The sequence below is a fragment of the Muscardinus avellanarius genome, assembly GCF_963383645.1.
Source record: "Muscardinus avellanarius genome assembly, chromosome: 12".
Lineage (NCBI taxonomy): Eukaryota > Metazoa > Chordata > Mammalia > Rodentia > Gliridae > Muscardinus > Muscardinus avellanarius.
This window is the reverse complement of record NC_137798.1, coordinates 8525169-8547976: the sequence shown is the minus strand read 5'-3', so window position 1 is coordinate 8547976 and position 22808 is coordinate 8525169. Positions and strand designations below refer to the sequence as shown.

General features: G+C 40.4%; 1 protein-coding gene across 1 annotated transcript in view; it reads right to left on the bottom strand.

Annotated features, from left to right (window-relative positions):
* SECISBP2L (SECIS binding protein 2 like) overlaps positions 1 to 22574 on the bottom strand; it is a gene marked incomplete at both ends in the record, with an annotated part of 54186 nt that extends 31612 nt beyond the window's left edge. Inside the window, 6 exons of the mRNA XM_080707020.1 lie at positions 11893 to 12008; positions 12375 to 12399; positions 12627 to 12853; positions 17493 to 17628; positions 20141 to 20465; positions 22372 to 22574. Coding sequence (XP_080563146.1) covers positions 11893 to 12008; positions 12375 to 12399; positions 12627 to 12853; positions 17493 to 17628; positions 20141 to 20465; positions 22372 to 22574 — 1032 coding nt within the window. The remainder of the gene's footprint in view (positions 1 to 11892; positions 12009 to 12374; positions 12400 to 12626; positions 12854 to 17492; positions 17629 to 20140; positions 20466 to 22371) is intronic.
* Between the last annotated feature and the right edge of the window lie 234 nt (positions 22575 to 22808).

Sequence of the window (22808 nt, the reverse complement as noted above, 5' to 3'; positions counted from 1 at the left end):
CAGGAGGATCGCGCAGGTTCGAAGCCAGCCGCGCTGGCTTAAGAGACCCTGCTTCCAAATAAAATATAAAAGTAGGTCTGGGAGTGTAGCCCGGAGGTAGAAGGGCTTCCAGGAACCCCAGTACCACACACACACACAAAAAAAGATGTATGATTACAATGCACCAAGAAAAAAATAAAAAAAAAAATACACTCATGCTTGGCAATACCAATGAGCAAAGTGAAAAATAAAGATGAAAACCTAGCAAAGTACTTGTAACTAATGCTACAGACTACAGGCTCCTAAAAACTTAAGTATTTGATCAAACTGATTTTAAAACATACTCCCCAAAAGGGAAAACAAACAGATCAGGATTTAAACGATGGGCAAAGACAGAGACAGGTTAAGTCCACAGAAAGACAGGTGCCCTGTAAGCAGAAAATACCGAGGTTGTTTGTCCCCAAAGGCTCACGTGCCGGGGGTGTGGTCTCCACTGTGGGGGCACTGGGAAGACGGGACCTTTAAGAGGTGGGCCAGTGGGAGCTCCCCACTGCCTGGCAGTTCGAGCTTCCTGGAACGGATTCTGAGAAGAGCAAGCTGGTATCAAAGCCTGAGCCTGACCCAGTTCTCTCTCTGGCTTCCTGAACATGATTCCTGCCTCCCCCACACTCCCACCAGCAGCCATGAGGTCCTCACAGCACCTGTGCTGTGCTGTCTGGACTCTCAGCCTCCAAAACTGTACACTAAAGCCTGGGGTAATGGCACATGCCTGTAACCCAGTTCTTGGAAGGCTGAGACAGGAGGATCACAGGTTCAAAGCCAGCCACGGCTACTTAGGGAGGCCCTCTGCAACTTAGGGAGATCCTGTTTCAAAATAAAAAAAATAAAAAAAAATAGAACTGGGTTTAGCTCAGAGGTAAAATGCTGCTGAATTCAATCCCCAGTACCAAACAAAACAAAAAATACTGTGAACTAAATAAACCTTTTCTTTATAAAGCTGGCCCTCCTCGGGAATTATTTTACAATGACAAAAATCTGACAAACACATAAAACAATTCCAAAATCCTGGAAACACAAGATTTCTAAAAAGCTATATGGAAAGAGGCAGTCTTCACATGAATGAGAAGGAAAATTGGTACAACTGGGTGTTATCTGCCAAAACAACAAATGAATTTACCTTCTGATCCAGCAGTGCCTTATCCAGAAATTAGTTCTATTGCTACCCACATTTCTAAAGGACATTGAAGCATGCCTGTAACAGCGAGTTTGCAAACAACTTGTCTACTGACAGGAATCAACACAGGCATATCCACATATTAGAAGCTGTTTGGGGGATAAAAAAGTGAAGAAGCCCTCAAGGCAGTGACACGGAAATTGCAAAAATCTTTTTTTTTTTTTGCAGTACTGGGGATGGAATCCAGAGGCATTCTACCTCCGAATCCCCAGCCCTATTCTTTTCTTCTTTATTTTGAAACAGGGTCTCAATGAGTTGCGGAGGGCCTCACTAAGTAGCTGAGGCTGTCCGCGAACCGCGGTCCTCCTGTCTCAGCCTCCTGAATGCTGGGGTTACAAGCGTGCGCCTCCAGGCCCAGCTCGCAGAAATCTTTTCATAAACTACTGAGCGGACATGCTATCTGTTGTGTAAGAAAAAGACAAAAACATAAGTTTCACATTTGTATTTACTTGTAATGACATGATACTCTGGGAGGATACAAGAAATTAAAGTGCAACAGGGATGGAGGAGGAGAGAATGCAAAGAAAAATGGGGGGAAATGAGATTTTTTTTGTTGTATAACCTTTTCATCTCTTTTTCAACCTATTTATAAAATAAAGCCATTTTAAAAGAGCCATAATTATATATTCTTTCTCTATTTAAAATCAAAGCTACACCAGAGTACAAAAATGACCCACATCATCATATATCAAAACATCATTAAAAATGTTACAAGTGGTTTCTATAATTAAACAGTAGGGTACAAGTGCAAAAATCTGGTAAGCAGAAAGAAACAGCTGAGAAGTAGCAGCTAGGAAATCAGAGGTTAGCAAATGGCTATAAGAGAAACATAAAGTAGGGGGATGGGTCCCAGACTGAACTGGGTGACTACTTTGAAAATCTTTACCAGCTTGTTTTACCACGCAGCAAGACAGAGCTCAGATAAAAAGGTCTTGAGACACTGCACTGTAAAATGTTAGCAGAAAATGCAAGTAAAGACGTTTCCTAAGAGACTTTTAAAGCCTAATAACCAGAAATTGCAAAAAAGAAAGAAAATATTTTGACTTGAAATAAAAGGTTCTGCATCTCAAAAACTCAAATAAACTCATTCCCAAGAAAAGTACGTGGCAAGGAATCAAAAGCAGCAAAGAAAACACACAGTGCGCACCTGTGCCTCCGGTTCTGCAGGCATGGAGAGAGGCCAGCGGGCAGCGGGCCGCGGACCGCGGACCTGCCCCACGGCCTCCTTTTGCTCTCTCGGCCTCTGCCACCAGTTGTAAGACAGAGGCAAGAAGTTCTTCACTCAGGATTATTCCCACTCCCATCGGTATCAGCACCCAGACTATTAACTTGGTAAGACTAGCAATCAGGCTCAACAGAAATCTTTAGCATGTAAATAAACATTTTATAGATTTTATCTAATCTATACAAACAATTGCTTTGGCTCTTTTTATTTACTCTATTGTGTTTATGGTACTGCAGAATGAATCCAGGACCTCACTCGAGCACCTATCGCTAAAGCACTTCGGTACTGGGGTTTGAACTCAGGGGTGCTCGTCACTGAGCAGCACTGCATTTCCAGCCCCTTATTTTTTTAGTTTGAGGCAGGCCTTGCTACATTGCCCAGGCTGGTCCCAAGCCCTTGCTCCTTCAGTCTCGGCCTCCCAAGTCCTGGGTAATTATAGGCATGCATCTTAGTTCCAGTCTCTTTTGTTTTTAATTAAACAAAACTAAAAACTGGGTGTGGTGTGATGTGCCTGTGATCTCAGTACTTGAGAGATTGAGAAAAGGATCACAGGTTCAAGGACAGCCTCAGCAATTTAGCAAGACCTCCATCAACTCTGTTTCAAATTTTTAAAAAATTTTAAAAATGGCTTGGGGGTGTGGCCTGTAGGTAGAATATCCCTTGGTTCAATCCTAGTACTAAAAAAAAAAAAAAAACCTAAAATTAAATGGACTGTTTATAAAAAGCGATGACTCACTTTTGCAATAACCACAGAGAAGAGAGCATTATTTTGTCAGTTTTCCTGCCAGCTGAGTGTGTGTGTGTGTGTGTGTGTGTGTTACTGGGGATTGAACCCAGAGGCATTCTCCCTTCGAGATACACCGTCAGCCTGATTTTTTATTTCTTATTTGGAAACACAGGCTCCCTAGGTTGACAAGAACCTCACTATTTGCTGAGACTGTCCTCAAATCTGCGATCCTCCTGTCTCAGCCTCCCAAGTACTGGGACTACAGGCATGAGCCACCATGCCAGCTGAATTAGTTTTAAGGCACATCAGAAGTGCTTCATCAGGCAAGCAAAGAATAGGCAAGTAGTTTGCATATTTAATCCATTAGTAACTTGCATTTACTCTGGTCCATCACATGATACCTACTTCCTTAACTAGACTTAGGTATCAGGACAGCTATCTAAAAATGAAAAGTAAAAATAATGGCCAAGCAGGAACTCGCCCTTTCGCGGTCTTCTTTTGCTTTTTGGTGCAATTGTTGCACCTCTCAGTAGCTGAAGTAAATAAAGTTTAAATACTGAGAAAGCACTGTCTAAATCAACAAAATAAATACATACCAGGAACCAAAACACATCCTGGTACCTCGGCGGAACCCTGAACTTGAAGAAGAAGAACAAAGATCGGACACGGGACCTGCTGCAGATACAATCGGACCGCTGCGGAACGCTGAGCCGCGGGCTGCTTTAGCAGCTGTCCAAGGAGCTGCCTGCCCGATATTACCACGGCAAGATAATCCGGGAATAAAAACGAACTTAGGACCGCATCCTAAGCAGCGAGCAGCACCCACCAGAACTCTGTCTGCCCACCAGCGACCGGATCACATCGGCATAGAGACTCACACGGATTCCTGCACCAAGACAGGTACCTGAGGGCGCCCTGGTAAACTGGGGTCCTAGCGTGTGCGCAGTCTCAACCCCCCCACCACGGGCTCAAGCCTCAGAGCACTCTCCTCGCGCATCCTGCCTGTCCCCTACTAGTAATCAGTGCCTGTACACTGCCCCCCTAAATTGGAGCCTGCTTCTGTGGCTAACCCCTGCCACCTTGCCAGAGCCTACCCTCCAGGCTGCAAAAGCCCTGGGAGACCCGGAAATCTCCTTGGGGCACCCCCAGCCTCTACGTCCCGCGGGAGGCAGAGACCATTGCTGGACACCGCACAGTGGACCCTTGAGCACCTACCCTGCACCCCTGGCCCACCGCTGGGTATTCCCAACCTCCTGGTAGCCAGATGCTTAGTTCTAAGTGAGAACACAGCTCAATACACCTTGGAAGAACACACCAGCAGCAATAGACAGCTGCACCCACTCTCACTAGGCTCCAGTATTAACAGTGCATCCAGCCTGCACTCTTGGAATAGGCAGAGCTCTGGCAGTAAGTGTGGGCACCCAGGAACCAGCATTCATTTGCCCAGGGTACATCTTGGGACCACACCGGCTAGCCCAGCTGGAATTTCCAGAGACACAAGAAAATCCATCGGGCCACAAAATCTGCTCAGGACCTCAGGGGGAAGTTCCAATTACACTTTAGTCACTCTCCACCCCTGCTGTAGGGAAGCACAGGCTGGAGGCGAGGGTGGTGAGTGCAGATGTGCTGACCACAGGTTAGAATTTCGCAGAATCTGTGAACTGTACAGAATCAAATAACAGTGAAACCAGACACCCGGACACATAAACCTAAAGCAGCTAAAGGAGAAAAAGGTGTCCAAACACCCAGAGTGACTTAAGAAGATAAAAATAGAGTACAAAGAAAACTAAGAGACATTGGATGGTATTCTGAAAGCTACCAAGCAATCAGATACGCACATATTATATGGACCTGACCCCATATGCGTAAATAAGGAGGACTGTTTGTTTTACTTTTAATGTGGACGTTATGTTTTATTTTGCTTTTATAGTGCTTTTGTTTTAGTATGGTTATTGCTGTTTTATTTTTTTTTATTTTTTTTTCTTCTTTTAATCCAAACTTCTCTTACTTTAACTTGTTGTTTTATATATATATATACATTGGATAGTTTGCCTTATTTTTTTATTTCACACGGCTGCTAGTTCCTTTTATTTTATTCCTCTTCCTTTTTCCTCTTTCTTCCTCTTTCCTTCCTTTTCTTTCATTCTCCTCCTTTGATTGGTTTACCTTCCTTTTTCTTGGATTACATAATAGTCTTGGTATCTTGTGGGGATTCTTTTTTTTTTTTTTTATGTCTGTCTGCTCCTACCAGCATCCCTATTTACAAACCTTCCCACACTAACCTACATACTTTTCTCCCCCAAAACTTTTCCCCATAATACACTTCATGGTTTACAACTCAAAGTATTTCTTATATTCATAACTACTCTACTAACAACAAGAGTCCTAGTAGTTAACTCTCTCTCATTCCTAGCAAGTTATTACCTTATCATACTTAAAGTCTTTCTCAACCTAACATATCCTCTACCTAATCTGACCCCTTTACCAATCACCCCAGCTCCTTACACATCACCCACCCTCAACGCTGGAAAGGCTCTGCTGACTTGCCGATACCCCTAAACTCCTAATATTAAGATTTGACTAAACACATTACTCACGAACGATGGGTAGAAATCAGAAAAACAGGACAGAGAACACTATAAATATGAGAACCAGGAGTTATGAAGAGACAGCAGAAATCACGAATACTGACCTACTAGAAATGCAAGAAGGGGAGTTCAGAATCTTGTTGTTCAATATGATGAAAGGTTTTAAAACAAGTATAGAGGAGGTTAAAGGTGAAATAGAAACACTAAAAAAGAATCAGAAAGAGGTCTGGAATGAAATGAAAGAGGCAATAAGTGAAATGAAGACAGCAATAGAAAGAAACTCTGGAAGATTAGATGAAATGGAAAACAGAATATCAATATTAGAAGACAGTACATCCCAAACCGAAAACACAGTCAGCGATATACAGAAATCTTTACAGCAACAAAACCTAAACATCCAGCAATTATGGGATAATATGAAGCGCCCTAATTTACGGATAATAGGCATTGAGGAAGGGATAGAGGTACAGACCAAGGGCATATGTAATATCTTCAAGGAAATAATCTCAGAGAATTTTCCAAATATGGAAAGAGACTTGAATCTTCAAGTACAGGAGGCATACAGAACTCCACTGAGACAGGACCAAAGAAAAACCACTCCACGCCACATAATAACCAAATTGACCAGCATAGAGGCCAAGGAAGGAATCTTAAAAGCAGTGAGAACAAAAGGACAGGTGACATATAGAGGCAAAACAATAAGAATCACCCCAGACTATACAACCCAGGTCAGGAATGCTAGGAGAGACTGGTACGACGTGATTCAGACCCTGGAAGAAAATAACTTCCAGCCCAAACTAATCTATCCAGCAAAACTACTATTCAAGATCAATGGGGAAGTCAAAGTCTTTCAGGATAAACAGAATCTCAAAAAATTCATGAATTCAAAGCCAACACTAGAGAAAATTCTTAAAGAAATAAATCATAAGGAAGAAAAAAGAAGCAGACTCCAGAATCAGAGAAGAGAGGAAGTTAATAAGTGGGCCATTTAAGTAAAGAAGAAAGATCACAACACCCAAGAGTAGACAGAACACAAAATGGCAGAAAACAAAAAGCATATTTCAATAATATCACTTAATGTCAAAGGACTTAACTCACCAATCAAAAGACATAGACTGGCAATGTGGATTAGGAAACATAATCCAAACATATGCTGTCTGCAAGAAACTCACCTCACAGCCAAAGACATTCACAGGCTGAAGGTGAAAGGATGGAAAAAGATATACCATGCCACCAGTGACCGAAAAAGAGCAGGGGTAGCAACCCTGATATCCAACAAAACAGACTTTAAAATAAAACACATCAAAAGAGACAAATCAGGGCACTTCCTTTTATTAAAAGGAACAATACACCAAGAAGATATAATGATAGTAAATATTTATGCCCCAAATGTGGGTGCAACCACATTTGTAAAACAAACCCTTCTGGACATAAGATCCCAAGTAGACCCAAATACAATAATTCTGGGAGACTTTAATACGCCTCTCACACCACTGGATCGATCTTCGAGGCAAAAGATGAGTAAAGATGCTTTAGAACTAAAGGAAACCATAAACCAAATGGACCTAATAGACGTTTTCAGAGTATTTCAACCAGGAACTACAGAATACACTTTCTTCTCAGCAGCCCATGGAACCTTCTCCAAAATAGATCACATCCTGGGACACAAAGAAAATACCAGCAAATTCAAAAAATGTAATATAATCCCATGCATCTTTTCAGACCACAATGGAATAAAAGTAGAAATCAACAACAGGAAACTCGAAAGAAAGTATTCAAATTCATGGAGAATGAATGATACACTACTAAATGACGAATGGGTAAGAGCAGAAATTAGGGAAGAAATAAAGAAATTTATGGAAACAAACGAAAACAGAGACACAACCTACCAAAACCTATGGGACACCATGAAGGCAGTACTAAGAGGAAAGTTTATCGCATTGAGTGCCCACATAAAAAGGATGGAGAAACACCAAGTAAAAAACCTAATGACACAACTCAAGGATCTAGAAATTCTGCAACAATCCATTCCCAAAGCCAGCAGAAGACGAGAAATCATCAAAATTAGAGCAGAAATAAATGAAATAGAGAACAAAAAAACAATTCAAAGAATCAATAAAACAAAAAGTTGGTTCTTTGAAAAGATTAATAGAATTGATAAACCCCTGGCCAACCTAACCAAAAGAAAAAGAGAATCAACTCAAATTACCAAAATTAGAAATGAAAAAGGAGATATCACCACTGATAGTGAAGAAATTCAAAATATTATCAGAAACTACTTTAAAAATTTATACTCCAATAGATTTGAAAACCTGGATGAAATTGACAGATTTCTAAACACAGTTAACCTTCCTACACTCAACCAAGAGGACATAGCAAGCCTAAACCAACCAATAACAACCAAAGAAATAGAAACGGCAATAAAAATTCTTCCACCAAAGAAAAGCCCAGGCCCAGATGGGTTCCCAGCTGAATTCTACAAAACCTTCAGTGAACAACTAATACCAATACTTCATAACACATTCCGGGAAATTGAAAGAGATGGAACTCTTCCAAATTCCTTCTATGAGGCCAGTATCACATTAATCCCCAAACCAAATAAAGATACCTCAAGAAAGGAAAACTACAGACCAATATCCTTAATGAACATAGATGCAAAAATTCTAAACAAAATACTAGCTATACGCATTCAAAACTATATCAAGAGAATAATTCATCACGACCAAGTCGGTTTCATCCCAGAAAAACAAGGCTGGTTCAACATACGCAAATCAATACATGTTATTCACCACATAAATAGAACCAAGAACAAAAACCACATCATCATAGCAATAGATGCTGAAAAAGCATTCGACAAAATCCAACACCCATTTATGTTAAAAACACCGCAAAAAATTGGGATAGAAGGAAAGTACTTCAACATCATCAAGGCAATATACTGCAAACCCAAAGCCAACATTATATTGAATGGGGAAAAACTGCAAGAATTTCCGCTACAGTCAGGAACAAGACAAGGATGCCCACTTTCACCTCTCCTTTTCAATATAGTCCTTGAGACTCTTGCTGCAGCAATCAGACAAGAGAAGGAAATCAAAGGAATCCACATAGGAAGAGAGGAAGTGAAATTATACTTATTCGCAGATGACATGATCCTTTATCTGGAAGACCCAAAGAACTCAACCAAAAGACTTCTGGAGCTGATCGACAAATTCGGCAAAGTCGCAGGTTACAAAATCAACCTAAAGAAATCAGTGGCCTTTCTTTATGCCAACAACGAATCCACAATGAAGGAAACAAAAACAACAATTCCATTCACTATAACCTCAAAACCAATAAAATACCTAGGAATAAACCTAACCCAAGATGTAAAAGACCTCTACAACAAAAACTATAAAACATTAAAGAAAGAAATAGAAGAAGACCTTGGAAGATGGAAAGATCTCCCGTGCTCATGGATAGGCAGAATAAATATCATCAAAATGGCCATTCTGCCAAAACTGATCTATAGGTTCAATGCAATTCCCATTAAAATACCAGTGACATTCTTCAGAGACCTAGAAAAATCAATCATGAACTTCATATGGAGAAAGAAAAGACCTAGAATAGCCAAAGCAATTCTCAATAACAAGAAACACGCAGGAGGCATTACAATCCCAGACTTCAAACTATACTATAGAGCAATAGTAGTAAAAACAGCATGGTACTGGCACAAAAACAGATATACTAACCAGTGGATTAGAATAGAAGATACAGAAACAAACCCACACATCTTTAGTCAATTAATCTTTGACAAAGGGGCCAAACACATACGCTGGAGAAAAGACAGCCTTTTCAACAAGTGGTGCTGGGAGAACTGGCTAACCACTTGTAAAAAGATGAATCTAAACCCCTATATCTCACCTAACACAGGAATCAACTCAAGATGGATCAAAGACTTAGAAATTAGACCTGAGACGGTGAAGTTAGTAGAGGAGAACATAGGTTCAACACTACAACATATTGGCACAGGCAGTAACTTTCTCAACAAAACCTCCAAAGCTCAGGAAATTAAAGCAAGAATAAACAAGTGGGATAACATTAAACTAAAAAGTTTCTTCTCATCAAAGGAAACTATCAATAACCTAAAGAGGAAGCCTACAGAATGGGAAAGGATCTTTACCAGCCACCATTCTGATAGGGGGCTAATATCCAGAGTATACAAAGAGCTCAAAAGGCTCTACACCAACAAAACAAACAACCCAATAAAGAAATGGGCAAATGAACTAAATAGACACTTCACAAAAGAAGAGATACAAAGGGCTAATAGATACATGAAAAGATGTTCTTCATCACTGGCCATCAGGGAGATGCAAATCAAAACTACACTGAGATTCCATCTAACCCCAGTCAGAGTAGCAAGCATAAAGAAATCAAACAACAACAAATGCTGGCGAGGATGTGGGGAAAGAGGAACTCTTTTACACTGTTGGTGGGAGTGCAAACTAGTTCAGCCACTATGGAGATCTGTGTGGAGATTCCTAAGAAAGGTGGGAATAGATCCACCATATGATCCAGCTATACCACTCCTGGGTATCTTTCCAAAAGGGTTGAATTCAGAGAAATACAGCAACATATGCATACCTATGTTCATAGCAGCACAATTTATAATAGCCAAAATATGGATCCAACCCAGATCACCATCAACAGATGAATGGATAGCAAAACTGTGGGAAATACACACAATGGAATTCTATTCAGCCATAAAGAAGAACAAAATTATATCATTTGCAAGAAGATGGGAAGCCCTGGAAAGCATCATGTTCAGTGAGATCAGCCAAGCACAGAAGGAGAAGATACACATGTTTCCTCTAATATGCCCAAACTAGAAAACACAAAGGATACCAGTAGGACCCCAGATATTAGAGGGGAAATACTAGCTAAGTTTTAATGGAAAGATAGGAGAGGAGAAAGGCCGATCTTGATTAAGGAGCATCTTCACCTGAACATGTGTAAAATTATGAATAAGACATGGTTAACCTGGCCAACCATTGGTGGGGGGGGGGGAGAGAAAACGGGGGCGGGGGGGGAGAGGGCACCAAATATAGTGTGACGGGCCCCGCCCATCAGCCAATAAGTCCGAGAGCTAAGATGGCGCTGAGCGGAATTTCCCCAGAGCACTTAGGTGGTAAACAGCTTTCAGGAAGTGACGACAAGAGCATGAGATACACGGGAACACCGCATGCCATAGGGCAACAGCCAATGGACTGGCTGTTGCCATGAGTTGTGCACGTGAACAGTCTGCTGATTGGCTGTTGGGCTCTATATAAGGGGAAGATTTCTGGGGGGAGAGATGGACGGGAGAAGATCTACGGGAAGAAGTTTTACGGGAACTGTACAAGAACCTGGGGTAATAAAACTGCTTGAGGAAGATCGTGTAAGAGTCGTCACTGCGCACGACAATATAGTGTAAATGTATACTATTTATGTTCAATAAAAAAAATTGTTTAAAAAAAAATAAAATAAAATAAAATAAAATTAAGAATAAAAAAAAAATGGCCAATAAACAACCCTCTGCCCTCACAGCCGACCACTGCAAGCCATGGCAGTTTCTAGCCTACTCTGAAAGTGATGGCAGCGTAGCCCTGTGGCTTAAGACTCTCGGCGCTGCCCACACCCCGTGTGGAGGGCGGTATCTCTCACACTATGGCAGGAGGCAGCCATCACCATAGCACCGCCGCCACCAACGCCGAGGCACGGACCATTTAAATAAAAACATGTGGACAGAGCCTACTGCCCTTACGCTCGAAGAATCAATCCTGAAGACATCAAGTGCTCTGAACACTTTTATAGAGACAGGAAAAACGCATGGCAGTTGAAGCAGTATTAGAATCTTTTTTTTAAATTATGAAATATTCAACTATACAGAAAAGGAGAAAAATGATATACTCACACATTTAATACCTTCTTTCAACATTTTACTGTTTTGTTTCATTATTTAAGGAAGTTTTATTGGCTATGCCATTTTAAAGTTATAGATAACATAATAACTTAATACACATCTCCAAACATCAGGGAGACTGTTCTTCATAACCACTGTACCATTATCATTACAAACTGAGTTCATCTCACAATCAAATTTCCCCAAGCTCATTCAAATTACCTGTGAATTATTTCTTTGTTCAGTTTGCCTTCCACCTCTAGAAAATGTCTGATTTTTTTCCATCCAAGGTTTTTTCTGAGTTGCCTGGCAGGTTACATTGGACCAATTTACACCACCTGTAACAAACAGTCAAAGATATTTAAAGATATGATTTGCTTATGTAAGAAAAAAGGCCAAAATTTAAGTTGCCTACTAACTTCGAGTACTAACATTCAATCATTATAAATTTAATAGTGAAAATTTTTCTACAAACTTCAAGTGGTGTTTCAATTCTTAATAATACAAAAGTTATCTGGCAGAATACCCCTAGCTGGCACTTCTCAATTTGTTAAACAAAACTGTATTTTCAAATTAACCTGAAACTCCGGGAGATTTCGAGGCTTCTGTTGTTTTTAACACCAGCAAGCTTTATGCTAGAAAGGAAAACTTCAACCCTGACAAAGAAGAAAGTACAGCAAAAACAATATAAAGAAAACAGGTACCTGCACACGCAGATGACTCCACATGCTAAAAAAGAAAGAGAATAATTTTTACTTAAGAATGATAATCTACTTTGCAATATGTTTCAGAATTGCACCTAAAGTTTACTCATTGTAATTTAGAATGCCGCTCTGCCTTCCTATTACTAGTAAGTAAGGCAATGTTGAGGACTGTGAGCCTTAGTAATGGAATCCGCACCGCAGTGGAGGCAGAGGACACAAGGCAGCACCGGCCCGGGGCTGCGCGGCACTTACACTGCTGGGCCCGGGGGCAGCGCCTCTGAGCGCCCCCGCGGCAGGCTGGCTGCTGTGCTTGGGGCTGCAGTAGCCGCTGTCGCTGTCGATGTCCGCTTCGCTGGCCCCCTGCTCGCTGGAAGACTCCGCCGTGGGGTGGGACGCTCTTCTCCTCCTGCCTTTCGACTTCCACAGCATTGTGGCCGTGCTCTCCGAGAGGGACTTATTGGCAATATCTGAAGGGAAATCTACACAGCAAGAAAGGTGTGGAAACTCTGCGTGGTGGCCAATTAACAAATCAGCAAATTATCTCTAAGGCTGTAGAAAAAATTTTTTTTAAATGACAAACTTTGGAAGTAGAGAAATAACACTTTTTTAAAAAATCATTAAAAAGTAAGTTGTTTCTGATAAGGTGGCATATAACATATCATTACAAAAAGAGTCAAATGTGTGTCTTCAGCTGTTTAGAGAAGGTGCAACCCTGCAGCCCACTGCGAGCCGGCCCTCTCCCTTCCCCAGACGCCGCCGCCGTCCTCAGCGCTGCCTGCCATGCCCTTGCTTTCCCTTAGTCTCCATGGACTCTGCATTCCTAAAACAAACGTCGTGTCATTTTGCAGTTGCTAACTTTATCATAAAAAGTTGGCCAGGCGTGATGGCACACACCTGTAGTCCAGCATTTGGGAGGATGAGACAAGAGGACTGCAGGTTTGTTTGGGGACAGCCTCCCCAAAGCAGCAACAGTCTCAGCAACTTAAGGAGACTGCCTCAAGAAAAAAACAAACAAGGAAAAGGGCTGGGTGCAGCTGGAGGTCGAATGCGCTGGGTCCCATCCTCAGCGTCACGAACACCACTACTGACACTCTCAAACTGCTCACGTTCTCCTCTGCCTTGGCCCTCCCGACCACAGCACTGGTCTGCAGATTCTAATGCACGTGGCTCTAATTCATTGCTGTCCCTGAACTCCAGAATGCCTTCACAGGAATCTCCCATCATGTATCTATCCTTCCTATCACTAATGAGAGGCTTTGGTTGCTTTGAGGCTTTGCTATAACAAATATACCCGGTACTAAGTTCTGACATGGATACACAAATGTACACATTTGCCTGTGACATTTTCTCTAAGGTAAATACTATGTAGGCACAAATTCAATTGTACTTGATAATGCTAAATCATTTTCAAAAGTGGCTGAAACAATTTACACTGCAATAGCAGAATATAAATATCCCTGCTGACCCACGTATTCACCAAATACTTGAGACTATCTCCTAGATTATAATTTTTTTTTTGGGGGGGGCAAGTCTGAGGATGAAACCCAGAGGCATTCAACCTCCGAGCTACACCCCCTACCCTATTTTTTAGTCTTTATTTTGAAACAGGGTCTCACTAAGTTGCGGAGGGCCTCACTAAGTAGCTGAGGCTGTCCATGAACCACGATCCTCCCGTCTCAGTCTCCCGAATGCTGGGATTAGGAGCGTGCACCACCACGCCCGGCTAAACTATAATTTTTGCCAATCTGTTGAATATAAAAAGGTAGCTTGCTATGAGTTTTAATTTGCATTTTGCAACTTTATAATAAAGATAAGCATTTTGATGCTTTTAGCCACCAATAGTCCCCTTTTTGTGAAATTCTTGTTAATTTTAATTTTTACTTGACTTCTGCCCATTTTTACTGAGTTGTCTGTTTTATACAGTAATCACAGCGAAGACATTAAACAAACAAAAACTCTTACAATAGTGTCCCAAATTTTCTTTTGCACCTCTACCCATACAAGTTTTTTATATAGCACTGATGTAATCTGGAGCTGCAGCTTTGCTGAGTGTCATGTCTTATGACAACTTCATACCTGTCCTGCACAATGGCTCCATGTAATCTCATGAGTGAATGTCCTGTAGTGTTCACGGCCACTGAACACTCAGGCGTCCATGTTTTAGGTGTACTGCAATCATGTGTATTTCAATCAAACAGCCCCTTCTCTTTCAAAGAGGTTCTTCTTGGATACAATCACAACAGCATCATAACAGAGTCAAAAAGAAAAGATTCTACAGTTCTTCCAAACTGTTTTAGCCCCCTGGAACCATGTCCTAAAGGCAGTGTAGGATCGTTTTCATATAGATTCACATGAAATAAATATCTCAAACAAATCCTTTGTTATAAAAACCTTTTACAAATTTGTGAGCCAGGTGTGACAGTGCATGCCTATAATCCCAGTACTTGGGAGGCTGAGTCGGGACTGCAGTTCAGGGCCGTCTCAGCGACTGAGAAAGCTCCCCAGCACCCTAGTGAATCTTGTTTCAAAATAACAAATGAAACTGTGCTGGAAATGTAGCTCAGAAATAGGGGGGGGGGGGGGGGAAATGTGGCTTACACTGTCCCTCCCTGCAGTGATAAAGATACGTGCCTATATTTTCTTCAACTACTGCCCTTCTCTCCTAAGGCCTAATCCATCCCAAATACATATCAGTGGGATATAAATGAGATATCTCTCATTATCACCTTCCATATACATTTCCACAATATGCGGAGTGGTGTTTCTGGATTCATTTTTTAATTCCTGTATATTGCTCTAAAAATACAAGTCTACAGGTATTAAAATGACTATGTAAGTCTTAATATCTTGAGGAAAAGTTCTGATTTTTCAGGGAGGTCTTGGGTCATCTCAGACCTCTGCTCCCTTATTTTAGAATTAGTCAAATTTCCCAAAAATTCTTAATGAGATTCAGGCACGGTGGCACATACTTGCACTCCCAGTACTTGGGAGGCTGAGACGGGAGGAGAACATACAGGTTTGTAGCTAACCTCAGAAACTTAATGAGACCCTGTTTCAAAGTAATAGGGCTGGGGGGTGGCTCAGAGGTTCTCAGTACCACACGCAAAAAAATTCCTAGTGGAATTTTTATTATGACTGCACTAAATCTACAGACTAACTTTGGGGAAAATGATATTTGCAATATCAAATCCTTAATGCACAAAAAGAGATTTAGGCTTTTCTTAAGTTTCCACAATAGTCTTATAGTTTTCTGTATATATGTTTCACACATCTATTCCCAGAAACTACATATTTTTGTTGCCATTAAAAATGTAACTATTATAGTTATATCTGTGAATTATAACTCTAAGTTTTGTTTGTTGGTGGCATAATGAAATGCTTTTGTATATTATATGTACCTGTGTGATTAAACTCTTTCTAGGTAATATAAGATTATATTCGAAAGTAAAAATCTGTTACAAATATAGACATTCCTATCAAATATAATACTTAGTTCTCTTATTGATACCAACTAAACCTCAGAAATTTAAAATAGACTAAAGAATTAAAAAGCTGGTAGGATATATAAACTCTACTCATATTATGCCTTCACCTTTTCATTTTCCAACTGTTATAATTCAAAAGGATGTGTTCGTGGTGACTTAATGACAAAGTAAAGAAGGGCAATTGTTTTTTAAGAGCCTCCAAGGGTTGAAAGGATGTAGCAGTGGGTCACTTTCAGTAGAAGTGACTGAAACAGAACTTTGGAGTGTCTTATCTAGGGAGCCTCTCCATGGCCAAGCACTGCCAGCTGACCTCACTCCTGCAAGTCCCGCGGACCACTCAACTGCACTATCAACAGCACTGGTTCTTAACTGATGCCCAGGTCCTCTCTCTGCCCCTAAGGGATCTGAACAATTGTAAAAGGATATCTGAAAAGGTATCCAACAGGAAAGTAGAGCCTATATAAAAAAAAGTCTAAGCTACCTACTCATTTCTTACTTTAGTAGAGGCCACAAGAGAGATTAAAAAGCTACTGTGCCTTGAGCAGCTCTAATTTTTAGTCTTGGATCATGAACAAGAACCTTTTTTTAGCCAATGTCAGTGACAATGGTGGAGATACATATCTACTGTTCAAACAATAGGCTGAGATCAGAGACACAACCTGGAATTTCATGACATAAACTGGAAAATAGATGGGCTATTGTGAGGATATTAATTCTTATCTATTATTAGGATAAAGCTTTTTTTTTTTTTTTTTACACAATCCTTTACAGATCTTTTAAAGTAAGTATCTAGTTTAAAACGTCAACTTTTAAGCCAGGCATGGTGGTGCATGCCTGGTATCCCTGTACTTAGGAGGCTGTGACAGGAGGATCACAGGTTCATGGACAACCTCAGAAAGCAGTAAAATTCTCATCAACCTAGAGAGATCCTGTTTCAAAATAAAAATAAAATAGGGCTGAGGGTACAGCTTGCAGGCAGACTGCCTGTGGGTTAAATCCCCAGTGTCAATAAATAAATATTTTCTTTTTTGACAGACTTGTAAGAATCTTTCATAGGTTTGGTTCAGATTTATGAACCAAAATCTGCACAGAAACCCCGCCATCCTGATGTTACAGAATGTCAGGATCTCCGATAAAGGGCCTTAATCTAGTTATAAAAAACATGTAACATTTGGATTTAAGGCTCAGACAAGGAGAATCGCAGATTTGAAAACAGCCTCAGCAATGTAGTGAGACTCTCAACAACCTAGTAAGATACTGTTTCAAAACAAAATAATAATATAACACTGGGGGTGTATCTCAGATGTAGAACACCCATGGGTTCAATCCCTAGTACCACATACAAAATTTTTTTTTATTTCTACTAAAATAAGTCCCCCAAATTTCTATAGTATCTGCAAAATTCCACCTTTTAACTGTTCTACTACTTCAAGAGCAAAAGGAAAGAGTTTAGACCCTTCTCAAAAGTGTGTGTCAACTAGCAAGCTGAAAGAATACTAAGGTCATGTTCACAAAGTGGCAGGTCAAATGGAAGAACGAACGTCTAGAATCCTGAAAAGGAATGTATCCTAACAAAGTCCATGCATGCAGACAGACAGCAGTCGGTGACACACGTGGAGGAGCCTTGCCGTACCGGTTTGCTGGGAAGCGTCTACGAGAAGCACGATTTTGGACCGATTATCAGGACCCGCTGCATTCGTTTCTTTCTGAGTAGCTACATTTTTCACCAGTGGCCTTTTGCTTTTTATGTGCTGTTGTAATAGCTGTTGCTGATTAAAAACAAACAAAAGAACCTATTCAATGTACTAAACATTATAAAATGCACATCCATTACAAAACACAGCTAAGTGTATGTGACAAATTAGTGGCTCTCAATCCGGCGGATTAAGTTACTACTGTATTAGGGTTTTGTGAAATTATCTGCAGCAAAGCATAACAGACCAAATGATGTATTATAAACACACTTATATTCTCTTTTTAAGGTTACCATTAGCACTACCATGATTAATAGAAATTCATTTTGGTTGTTACTTTCATTTTTAATGTTCTCAATCAATAATTAATAAATAAAGTATAAAGGGCTATATATTTTTATTTAAAAGGGTAAGCCGGGCATGGTGGTGCTCTCTTTTTATCCCAGCATTCAGAAGGCTGAGACAGGAGGACTGCGGTTTGCGGCCAGCCTCAACTACTTAGTGAAGCCCTCAGCAACTAGACTCTGTTTCAAAATAAAGAACAACGACGAAAAAAAATAAAATAGGGCTGGGGGTTTAGCTTGAAGAAGGCCCCTGGATTCCATCCCCAGTACCGCAAATAAATAAATAAACAAACAAACAGTGTGGTAACTCATTCCACAGCTAAACTTTAGTTTCACAACAGCAGGGATTTACAAAAAGAAAAATAAATCTACTTTAGAGTTCAAAAAGAAAACATTAAAAAGTTGATCCCTTAAACCAGGGGTGGTGGTGCACACTTATAATCCCCGCGCTTGGGAGGCGGAGACAGGAGGATCGTGCAGGTTCGAAGCCAGCCATGCTGGATTAAGAGACTGTTTCCAAATAAAGATATAAAAAGAAATAGGTCTGGGAGTGTCACCCAGAGGTAGAAGGGCTTCCAGGAACCCCAGTACCACCAAAAAAAAAAAAAAAGAAAAGAAAAGAAAAGAAAAGAAAAGAAAAGAAAAGAAAAGAAAAGAAAAAAAGCTGATCCCTTTCTTTATATCTTTGTGTGTGTGTGGGGGGGGTACTGGGGGTAGAACCCAGGGGTTTTTCTACCTCCGGGCTATACTCCCAGACCTATTTTATATTTTATTTGGAAACAGAGTCTCACTAAGTTGCTGAGAGCCTCACTAAGTAGCTGAGGCTGGCTTCAAACCTGTGCGATCCTCCTGTCTCAACCTCCCAAGCGCGGGGATTACAAGCGTGCACCACCATGTGCAGCCCTTTCTTCACATCTTAAATGAGTATTCATGGTTTATCAACAATCCGTACAATAGAACTCTAAATTTAACTTCTTTAACTTAAACTCCTCAACTGAACTTGTGGGAATTCATTCTTAGAAATCATGTTCTTTCAACATCTGGAAATTATATACTACTATTGTATTTTCAATATTTATTTCTTCTTATTCTTAAATGGCCTCAGAAGGATTTTCCCTGACCTAAACTGTTTCCATGAACAAAAGGCTTTTCAAAGTAACTTCTGCTGCTTGTTTCTTAGTTTGTAAAAATCATGCCAGGAAGCAGCCAAGATGCTTCACTGAAGTAGCTAGCCTCGCGGGATCGCAGGAAAGCAGCAGCTCCTTGATGACCCGGTCATGAGATGGGTTCCTACAGCTCAAGCGATGGGCAGAAACAGGCGTTCATTCACATCAACTGATGCTCGAAGCCTCCCTGGGGAGCTGCTGAGAACTCCCTTACTTCTCCTGTCATTTCAAGACCTTCATCTTTTTTTTTTTTAATTTGGTCAAATGGATGGTCCTGAATAAAAGTGATTTCATATATTTATCGTACATTTCCTTCAGCCCTAGGAGACCCTTTGTTTCTCTAACAGTAAAGCACCTTTTAAATAACAATGCGCTATTACCACTAAAGATTCACAAAGAAACAATGAAGTGGAAGGGATCTAATGAATCACAAATGCACTTTTCACGCCTCTGCTGATTTCTGAAGACCAAAATATCTTGCAATACATTAGCCATTCAAGACTATTTATACAAGATCTCAAAACTATTTGCACAAGACCCAGTTATTAATGTCAGTGCCACATAATTTTTGTCACTAAATTAAAATAATTTGGAAATAACTGCATTATGTTTACATACAAATCCTCTGTAGGATTATATTATCAATCAAGAGGAAGAAACAATAATTATTATAGGAAAAATAACATTTTAAATTACAAATCTTTTTTTTTTTTTTGGTGGTGGTACTGGGGGTGGAACCCTGGGGCTTTCTACCTCTGGGCTATACTTCCAGACCAGACCTATTTTATATTTTATTTGGAATCAGGGCCTCACTAAGTTGCTGAGAACATCACTAAGTAGCTGAGGCTGGCTTCGAACCTGTGCGATCCTCCTGTCTCAGCCTCCCAAGTGCGGGGATTACAAGCGTGTGCCACCACGCCTGGCCTAAATTACAAATCTTTGACTTTGTATTTTATTAGTGAATGAAATGTTTTGTAGTAAATTCAGCATTAAAGGACAATCCATACAAGTATAACAAATTACTTATACTCATATTAACAGCACAAATATCAAATTTAAATAGAAACAGTCACTTACCTTTGGTACCACTGGTCCCCTGTTACCGTTCCTGCTGCGATGACTGGACAACGGGAAGACCTGCCCGAGCTGATTTGGACGCTCGGTGCATTCGGTGGTTATAGAATTTACGGTATTTGCAGCCTGAAAGGTGTTGGAGTAAGGTGTAGGGAAAGGATGATAGAACCCCATAACTTGTGCGCAGGGTGCCGGCATCAACTGGTAATAGGCGTACTCTGTGGAGACGGCTGGCTGAGCAGATATGATGGGGTAGGCCAGGTATGGTCCAGGAGGGCTGGGAGCCGGCTGCTGCCATCGTGTGTCACTGTTATATAGAGGAAACTGCCTGCAAACAAATTGAGAACAAGTCTATTGACACGTGCAGAAATAATGCTATAAGCAAAATCCTTTATCTCTTCTTTAATAAAAGAGAAAACAGTACAGAACAGCGGTTTCATCATAATTCTGGGAAAGGGAACAAAATTAACGTACATTTAAAACTAATTTGCTACAATTAGAAATCATCATAAACCTATAATAGCAATTTAAAGTCAGTATAAAGGAATCCAGGCTGATAGTTTTATGGTGCTCCACAAACTATTATCACTTGTGACTGTGACCTTAGCCTCTCCGAGATATTTCTGCCTGAAAGTTAAACACCCAGCAGCTCACTGCAAACAAAGGCAGTCCAAAGTTCCTCTCCTATATTAACAGCTGTGCCGGCCCTCGGCAAAGAGCAGAGCAAGGCGATCATGTCCGGAGAAGCTTCCACTTGCTTTCCTCCACCTCCCACTCTTGGACTCCGCTCTAGAACCTCACTCTTCTCGCACATCCCCTAACCACTTGCCCAAGTCGAGCTCTTCCTGGCTTCTCTGCTTGGCAAGGGAAGCAGGCTCCAGATCCAAGGGAAAAACACAGGCCCGCCACTGCCATCTCAGCACTGTTAGTGTAATTCCCAGAAAGGCCAGCAAGAATTCATCCTGTCCCAACAGCGAGCCTCCCAGGTAAAAATGGCTGCTGATGAATGCAGGGTCCTTGGGAGCAGGAATTTGAAGCTTGGAGCTTTTCCTCACTACTGCCATGACAAAGCAAAATGAAAAAATGTTCACTACTGTTAACTCTAAAAATGCTTAAAAATAATTTGCTGGCTGGTCAATCATGAATTCTCAAAGATTACTTGATAAGGCAAAAAACAAGTTAAATTTATCATACTGTACACTTAACCACTGCCAAAGAGAAAAACAGTATTATTAGTTTACAAATCATTTTCCACATTATCCAACAGGTTAACGATTTTTAAGAGAAGGCTAACTTCAACTGATAATGATACCTTGGTTTCTACCGTTTGTCCAACCCTTAAGACTTGAACGTTTAATATTTGAGAAGGAAGTTTAGTGGCCTCATATATTATACATCCAGAATTTCTCAAAGAATGTGAATTAGTATACTTCTGTACCACAAAAAGTTATAGACATGTAGAAATATACATAGTGGGCCACATGGGCAACAGACGCATAGAAATACTTTTTGCCCAAGTCCTCAGGGAGAGTTGGAGAGAGCTAGAACCACCAGCTGCCTCATCCATTACCCCAGTGTTGGAGAAGTACAATTTCCTATGTGTTACGTAACTTTAATAGGCTCAAAGTCCTTCTATACAGCAATAAAATGAACTACACGAATGCAAGGCCTGCTGCTATCTTAGAAGGGTCAGCAAGGCTGTCATGACTAACCCCAAGCTACAATCTGACCACTGTATCACGTATTTTCTGAATTACAAACTAAGTCGCTCTCTGACTACAGCACAATGTGAAATTCAGACTAAAATCAGTGTGGCAATACATACCAACTAACCATGAAAGCTTCAGAGTTAACGACTATTCCTTGGCATTTTGCCAGAGACTGTCCTGACAATTATGAGATTAGCTTTCTTTAAAAAAAAAAGTTTCTAGGTATTTCATTTTCCCCTTTGGGTCTATTTATTTCAAATAAATTTCAATGACACAAAAGGTGACATCTCCTCCAAATGTCCATTTCCTTTTAGAAAGAATGAGAAAAATAATTCATGTTAACAATTTTCAAATTTCTACACCATTTGGTTTTATTTACTTCTCTTAAAAAATAAACATGAAATGATGTTTAAAAGTTACAAAGATTAAATGTGCTTTGCCAAGTTCTATCTCTCTATCTCCCCCTGAAAACACACACACACACACACACACACTAAAAAAAAATTAAAGAAAATAATAAATTACCTATTGGACTGGTTCTCCTGAACGAATGGATAGCAAGTAATCAGATAGCTGGGAATTGGAGTTGGCTCAACACCAGAAACATTTCCGCTGTCACTTGGGAGAGCCATAGGGATCATGAAGGTGTCAGGACTCTTCTTCTGGGGAATAAACGGCTCTACCTCAGCTGAAAGCTTGACATTCTTGGAAGATAAGGTAGACTGCATTAGTGCCAAAGGAACAAACAACAATAGTCTCACAACTTTACACAAGACTCACTCTTTGCTACAGGAATTAGATCTTAGTATTCACAAACCCCAAAAGGAAGAGCCATGCCAATTTAAAATAACTAAATAATGGTGAAGTTATTCAGACAAGGCAGTTGATAAAACAGAAAAACCTATCAAAGGTTATCTGCTACATTTAAATGAAATTTCTTATGTAACCAAAGCTGTTAAAAC